The sequence below is a fragment of the Halyomorpha halys genome, unplaced genomic scaffold (assembly GCF_000696795.3).
Source record: "Halyomorpha halys isolate HHAL.00 unplaced genomic scaffold, Hhal_1.1 Scaffold1181.1, whole genome shotgun sequence".
Classification (NCBI taxonomy): Eukaryota; Metazoa; Arthropoda; class Insecta; order Hemiptera; family Pentatomidae; genus Halyomorpha; species Halyomorpha halys.
In genome coordinates this window covers 339,714-348,574 of record NW_027108517.1, presented here as the reverse complement: position 1 = coordinate 348,574, position 8,861 = coordinate 339,714, and the positions used below count along the sequence as shown (strand labels likewise).

General features: G+C 29.2%; 1 protein-coding gene across 1 annotated transcript in view; it reads left to right on the top strand.

Annotated features, from left to right (window-relative positions):
• Positions 1-2,605: 2,605 nt before the first annotated feature.
• Positions 2,606-8,861, top strand: part of ImpL2 (Ecdysone-inducible gene L2) — a gene marked incomplete at its 5' end in the record, with an annotated part of 18,299 nt that continues 12,043 nt past the window's right edge. The window contains 2 exon segments of the mRNA XM_014433285.2: positions 2,606-2,994; positions 3,568-3,672. Coding sequence (XP_014288771.1) covers positions 2,980-2,994; positions 3,568-3,672 — 120 coding nt within the window.

The following is an 8,861-nucleotide window of genomic DNA, read 5'->3' as shown; positions in this document are numbered from 1 at the left end:
TGCCGGCATAAAATAAATAAATATGGTTTTGTTTATTTATGTTGTTCTTTGCTGACCGCACCCCCCGACAAACTTCTTCAAGCATTAATCTACGGTCAACTATCTACACCTCAATATCATTTAAAGCAGAGTGAATTTGCTAAAACATGAGCCCTAATAGAGCTATTTACATTCAATAGTTCCCGAGATAAAGCAACATTTCTTAAAAAATGCACTTAAAAATCAGTAGTTAGTAAATTTATTGTGAGATATTTATATCTCAAAATCATTCGACGTACAAATGTCTATTAACACTCAAATTAAAGCTAATTTAATGTACTATACCGTAGAGTATAATAAAATTAAATTAGATGGAGTATTAGTTTTCATGATATTCCACAAAATGTCGATTTCTAGCTGTTCACACCAAATTTCGATTTATGAAAACATAAATATCTGGAACCATAAGACGTACAGATATCTGCCAGCACTCAAATTAAAGTTTGTGAAATATACTATATAGTAGTTTATGTCAATTATATTCAAAAAAGTACTAGTTTTCATGATATGTCTCGAAAACAATTGATCGTAAATAAATTTACGGGATAGCAAATTTACTATTCTTTTAATGATGTTCAATTAGGCTTTGTAGTATTGTGGATAATTTTAAAGATTATAATTAATGATGGGCCACGTTATGGAGGAGGGTGACAGAAGGGTCACGTTCTATTACAAGAGCCGGGAAGAAAAAAAGGCAGTTATCTCACCCCAATTTTTATTAATTTAATGAAAACTATGTATAATTAATAGTCAAAATTGATGAGTCTGCCAAGTATAGGTAGGGGGAATAAAAAATGGCGGCAGCTTAAAAACGTGATAAAAAATTAATTTTTAATTCGCAGCTCTATATCATTAAAACTAGAAAACCTATAAATAACTATAATATATAAATAAACTATAAAATAGTTAATAATGTTTATCTTTGCATAACTAGTAGTTTTTTATTTGACAAAATTAACTCACAAAATGTTAATTTCTAGCTGTTTGTATAAAATGTTGTATTTTTGAAAAATATATCTCTAGATTCATAAGACGCACATATGTCTGCCATCACTCAAAATAAAGGAAATTTAACTTACTATAAAGTAGTTTATGACACTTATCTTCGTAGGGGTATTAGTTTTTATGATATTCACATATGAATATAAATTTGGTAAATGAAAATTTGTCCGAACAACTATAAATCAATTTATTTTAGCAAATTTCATGAAAACTATTACTCCTACGAAGATAAACATCATAAACTACTTTATAGCCCATTAAACTATCTATAATTTGAGTACTAATAGACATTTGTACGTCAAATGGTTTTTGAGATAAAGATTTTTCAAAATAAATTCACTAACTACTGATTTATCAGTACGTCCCTTACAACATTTTTATGAAATGTTGCTTTTAAAAATTTATCTCGAGAACTTTTTAACGGAAATAACTCTTTTAGGGTTCATATTTTAGCAAATATCCTCATCTTCAAATGACGTTCTTTTAGGTTTTCTTGTGTTGTTTATACTTTTTAAGATATAGAGCTCCAAATGAATAATTAAATTTTTTTATCGCTTTCAAACAGCCGCCATTTTTTATTCCCCCTACCTATACTTGGCAAACTCATCAATTTTGACTTGTAATTATTCATAGTTTTCATTAAAGTAATCAAAAATTAGGGTGAGATAACTGCCTTTTTTTTCCTCTTGGGCTCTTCTACTATTCCGGAATATATAAAGGAAGCATTATGTCATGATACAGAATATATAAAATAATGACGATAAAAGCATAGCGAAGCCAAAGGTTCGATGCCGATACCACCAATCGCTTGTAGATGTGTGTCTACCCAATGATTCCCGTACAAACCCAAATCTACGTGATCAGTCTCGACGCAATCCTCTCACCTACGCTTCGGTCTATCACCCGTGAGCTCAGCGCTAATTAACATTTTAGAGATCCAGTCCTTACTAAGTGCCACAACCTTGCATACCCATCTTATTCACCGCAATTCTATAATACGAATTATATTTACCGAGTGCAGTTCCCCCAATTCAGCCTTCTTAATTATCCGGTAAACTCATCCTTTTCCGGTTCGAATGTTTTACGTAATACTTTATTTTAAAAAACTTTATGGCACTGTTCTTCCTTAAGTGTAACATATAATATTTAACTATTAATCTATTTAATAGTTCATTAATTAATATTAATGCAAATAATAGATATTTTTGATAAGATTATTTAGAAATAATATTTTTAAATCGATGAATAACTTAAAAAGACAAAACTCATCAAAGTGTTTTATTAATACTAAACTTATTAATCTCACATTAAATTAATTATTAAAATTTTATTTACTGATTTAGGGACATAATACTTTTTCATTACTTACTCGACATCCTAGAGGAGTTTCAGATGAAACAAAACTTTAAATTCTTTAAAACCCATCCGTTTATCTCTGAAAACGCCAGTATAGCATTGATTACGTTGTTTTGTAAATTTATCCCCTTTTGGTATATTGCATATTTGATAAATTATGAAAAAAACATTATTATTATATAACTATGGCTCTTATAAATTTTTACAGACGTCTCTAATGATGAAATTGGATCTTTAGCTTCTGAAGTTGAAGCCGACCGCCGTTCTAGAGCTACACTTCAACATAGAAGCGAGACTTGTGCCACACCCAAGAGATTCGGCTGACGCAACGTCAGATTGACTGACTAATTCCTGATCGGATTGGCCCCTAATTACGACCAATGAGAAGAGGAAGGCGAGACGAGCCCCTGACACTTGTTGCTGCCGTGGAAGAACACGCGAGGTGGTGGGGGGCGCTGCTATAAAAGGCAGCGGTCTCAGGGCCCCAGTCACAGTCCGTCTTCGGCTCTTCTTGTGTTAATATATTTATATCTCTTCGTCTTGTTATCTTCGAGTACGTCTTCTTCACGACACGCCTTTTCTATGGATCAGTCAATGGTATGTATATTCATTCATTTGTTGGAGGTTAGGAACGTTTTGTCTTATAGGAGACCAAAATTCTAATAAACACATTTTCTTACTTTTCCATTTTATCAACACGCGATTGAATTGAAAAATAAAATTCGATGATTTCTTTTTCTGTAGTGATATATAATATTCAACGCCTTTAAAATTCCATTTATTACATTTCTTTGCTAAGTGTTCGAAACCTATTTTACACGTGTGTTTGATTTCAATTTTTTCTCGAAACGTTAATTTCCTTTGAACTATGTTTTCTGTAAAAGAGATCTTTCTGTAAGAATGCCGTGACTCAGAGAAGCATATTACTGGCATAGACATTTACATAAAGACATCAAATTGGATGGCGTCCCTAGCTAAACATTGCCGGTATCCGACAATTCGTTCCTAGCCTACAATGCTCTTTAACTAGATGTTTCTTCGCTTTGTATAGCCATGATAAAAGTGTATATAGCTTCCTTGTGGATGTATACATTTGAGGATTTTTGTCTATTATTTTAAATATATTTATTCAATAAAGTTTTATTTATAATTTGATGGATGATGTTGCAGATGGATTCTATAAAAGTAACGCTGACAGTTTTCGCAGCGCTGTTATCTTTAGCGGCTGGCAGGACACATTTCCCTGGACATTTCCACGCCGCACTTACCCAAGAGGTAAAGTATCGATTGTAATCTTATTTAGTGCTAATATATCGATTTACAGTCTTTTGGTTCTTCCAGAAAAAAAAGAAATAAAAAACCTTTTAGGCACCAGTGAGAATGGTCGTAAAAGAAAAAAACGAAATTCGGAAGGAGAGATGGCGCGAAACCTGTTCCCACGCTATAACCGCACTTTTTGTTCCTTTTATTTCTTAGCCCAGAAATTTAAAACTTCCGCGCTATATAATTAATATAGCATTCTTAACATTAACGAATACTAATTATTATTGCATTTACACTACAATGTAACTGTTATATAGGAATAGCAATGAGGCCATTGTTATTTCAACTATACTTATTCTGAGTGAATAAGATCAAGTTGAGAAAATAAATACAAATCGTTTTATACAAAATATTGGAATCCTTTGACGTGCCGACGGAAGGGAACCTTCCATCATTATCGCAGCAGTTGGATGAACAGGGTACTGTTGGCTGATGCAACCGTGGTACTGAGTTTCGTTCTTTGGTACCTTGAGGTACACCTTTCTTTTGGGTTATTCTTGTACTCGAGGAGTGTGTATCTATGACTTAATTATTCATTTAATAAATCCCTCAGATTAAAAATTATTTTTTAATAAATGAGATATTTACAACCGCTAAACAGTTTAAAACCATCACTTCTATAGTGTAGCAACTTAGCCGATATGAGACTGGCACATTTTCTACGTATTCTATATTTTTTTCTTTTTTTTAAGCAAATTAAAAACTAGATATTATTTTTTCTCCATTCTGTTTACTGTCTACTTTTGTGGTAAAATTATGAAAAAATGAAATACATTTTTTCATCGATTTCAATCATAAATTATTATATTATAAAAACCATTTTTAATAGAAAGTACTAAACGTTAGTATAAATCATAAAAGGTTTGTGGTCCATTAGACTCCGCTTTACCCGACAACAATTTTTTAACAATATAAACTAAAAAAAAGTATAATATATACCTCGTATTTTAACTTACATTTGGTTGTTTTCATACTCAAAGGTTTTTTTTTTTTTTTATAAAGTTATAATAAAAGATTCAAATCGACAAACCAATTTTATTCATTTTTTTATTTTAGGATTCTTATAATCAATAATGCTTAAGATAATAGATACAAAATTAATATATATTAATAAACAGAAAATACAGATAAAACCAAAATAAAAAATTATATTGGAAAAATTACTATTGTTATTTCGGGGGTTTTCACCCAACAGAACTCTTGGTCTTTAACTATTGACTGAGAGTGGTTGTATATCTTAATATTAAAATTATAAACAAACCAATATTTTTGTAAATAATATATTCAATTATATCTCATAAATATAACATATAACTATTATTCATAAACTACAAAGGAGTCATTAACATCTTCGGGAGGATAACTTATTTCTTTCAAATATCGAATTTTAAGAGGTTTTTTTTTTTAGAAATTTTGTTGAATTATCTATAGTTTTCGCTATTCATTCTTTATAGTTTCAATTTACAACCAGAAGTCAAATAATATTTTGTTTACAGTTATAACAAAGATGATTTCATCCCAAAATGTTTCATTAATTTAATAATAGAGTTCTTAAATATTTTTGTTTTTACACACTTTAAAAGAAACTCAACACCAAAATATTTATTAAAAAATTAATTATTGGTAAACATTATATTGTTTTTAAATTGTAAATCATTTACCCGGTACAAGATTATTAAGTATAATTGAACGAGTAAATAAATCTTTGTTTGGGATGTGGAAAACTATTGACAACTATCATAGAAAATTATTTCAATTTTTTTCTTATTTCTTTGGCGTTATCGTTATCGGACAAGAGAACCTACGCATTATAATCTATTATCAATTCTTAACTTTTTATAAAAATTCATATATATTTTTTTATATGCTAGATCTTAAATCTAGTTACAGCGTTAAATCGTATATGTATATATATATTGAGAGAGAACTCAAACTGTTTAAAATAATAAAAAAATTGCCACAATTTAGTGTAATAGGTATTAGAACAGGACTATATTCAATCATGCCGTACATATATATATTAAAGATATAAAATAAAGGCAGCAAATATATAATAATAAGACTGAAAATAACTAAAATAATATATGTAAATAAAAATAAATAGGTAGATAATTTAAATAAGAACAAAATAAGTATACAAATATAATAATTATATTTGATTTGGTTGGCAATTATTCTAATAATCAATAGACATTTCTGAGAAAATCTTGAAGAAAAGTGATATTTGACTTTACCGGCGAGTTTCGAATTAACTCTTATCTTGAACCTGGGTGTCTTATGTTCGTGATGAATAATTCCTGTATATGTAAAAATAATAATTTATTCCATGATTGTAAGCCTGCACCTAAAGCAATTATTCTTACGTTTATTCCTTCATGATATTGTATAATTAGATCATTTAAATTATATATTTGTATATAAAGCCCTATTTATTTTAATATTATTATTATATTATACATATTTTGATGACCTAGAATTTTTTTAAAAAAATGTGGAAAACCTAGAAATGTCAGGGAATAAAAATAATACTCTTTATGTAATAATAAAATTAATAATATGGAATAAACCATCAACAGGTTTTGGTAGGTGCCCTTTCTAGTATGTGACGCCCATTACAATATTTAGAGAAAATAAAGATTTTATTGTATGTATTCTTCAAAATCATTAGGTCTAAATTTTTTCTGTTATAAAAAAAAATACTAGTCTTTTTGGGTTAAAGATAAGATATAGTTAGAATGCAATTTGACTGAAGGCTTTAAATACCAGATACTGATGCAAGAGATGGGGCTCGCCAAGTGATGCAGCAGACACCAAGGCTTCGGTATCCATTTTGTGTCTAGGTCATTCGTAAATATATCGTTAGCGTGTTTCAAAAAAAAAAAATTCTTCTAAAGTTAATTGTAGCATTATTGATAGACTACCAATAACAAATATAAAACCGAGGAATTTAATTATATCGGGAACCATTGGTGGAGTTTGAGCAGTTACAACTTCTACTTTAGTCCCTAAACTGTATCAAACTATCAATCAAAAGGAGAATTAGGAATTTCTGCCGTTTAATACTAGTAGAATCATTCGTTTCTCCCATGAATTAAATGTATTATTTCACACAGTTCATATGGAATTCAGTTATATATATTTATAATATGTACATATAATACAATTTAGGATTCAGTAGAAGTACGAAAGTAGTTTTTTAACCAACGGACCTAGGACATGTATGAAATGTCTTAAATCATATTAAATGTTTGAACAACTTTGAGATATAAAAAGTATTGAAATCATTTATTTTATTTACAAGTTACTTAGCTCTCACTTTCGCTCCAAGTAATTAAAAGTTACAATTTAGAAAACTATTATCCTTCCTACTGTTTCGGATGCCAAACCTGTTCCTTAACTAAAGGATACAAGAGCACAAGAGGAAGAAAAAGTCAGTTGTTTCACCCCCATTTTTTTTTTTTTTACTGTAATGGAATCTATGTATAATTATTAGTCTAAATTGATGAGTCTGCCTATCTAGTTAGGGGAAATAACAAATGTCGGCTGTTTCAAAACGAAAAACAAATTTTTTTTTCATTCAAAGCTCTCTATCGTCAAAACTGCCAACAACACTGGAAAACCTAATAGAACATCATTTAAAGTTGAGTAAATTTACTAGAATATAAGGCATAACAGAGTTTTTTTATTTTCAATAGTTTCCGAGATACAATTTTTTCAAAAGCAACATTTCATAAAAAATGCACCGAAAAATCAGTAGTGAAGTTATTTTGAGAAATCTATATCTCAATATTCTTTAACACTTAAATTAAAGCTAGTTTAATGCACTATGAAGTAGTTCATAACGTATATCTTCGTAGGAGTAGTAGTTTACATGATATTTACCAAAATAAATTGATTTCTTGTTGGACAAAATTTCATGTGCAAATATACAAACGATATAAACATTATAAACTGCTTTATATTACATTCAACTGTCTTTAATTTGACTGCTGACAGACATGTGTAAGTTCAATAGTTTCTGAATTATAATTCATAAATCAAAAATTATGTCCGAGCAACTAGAATTCACCATCATAATAATTTTTTTTTTTTGCAAATATAATGAAAATAACTGTTCCTACGAAGATAAACGTCATAAACTATTTTATAGCACATTATCCTAGCTTTAATCTTAAGTGCTAATAAACATCCGTATGTCTCATGGTTCTTGAGATAAAAATTTCCTGTAACTAAGACTATATCTAGATGGGCCTGTAAGGTTGCAGGGTTTAGTAACGAACGGATCCATAAAAAGTGAATAAGCCCGAAACGTAAGTGGAAGGATTGCCTGAAAACTGGACGGGTGTAACTTAATAGATGTGTGGATACAGTAATTGAATAGATGGTATCGGCATTTGTTTTTTGTTTCATCACTTTCGTTCTTTCATTTTATTTTTTTCTTCTTTCCTTACCATATTAATTTATTTCGCTCCATATTCTCTCTTTCCACCCAATGTGTCTTTATAAGAATATTTGATACAAATAATCAATAAAAGTGGTGATAGATATAAAATATACATAAAATTTTAAAAAATAGCAAAATAAACATTTACGTGTAGTTTATTATTATTATTTAGTAATATATATCAAACCAATATATGAGATAAAGAACGAAAATGAGGTACTGTTTGTCTTACCGACTAAAAGTGCGATAAAAAATTATTTTTTTTTAAATCTTCCAAATAATCAAGGCGAAAAATTTCCAATTTTAAATTTCCTTAAAAAACGATATTTACCAGTTTGGGGCGACATTAAAAACAAATATGATTTGATATTTCGAAAAAATAAAATCTTTAACCTACTTTACCCAAAGCCGGATTAAGTTTTTATAACTTTTTGTATACATAATATTGCTTAATAGAGTCAGTACTATTGTTTTCTTGTACTTCGGAAAGAGGCGACTCGATTGGGGTACAATAACCATGAAAAAAAAGTATGCTTTCTGAGCTACAAACCTAAGACGTTAAATTTTGTTGATAATTTTTTTTATACTTAGGAGTTCGGAGATTTCAGTCGGGGATCTTTAAACCTTCCCACGGCTAAAGAGAACATTTGAAAAAAATACAGCACATAAATCGGTCCAGTAATTAAACATTATATAT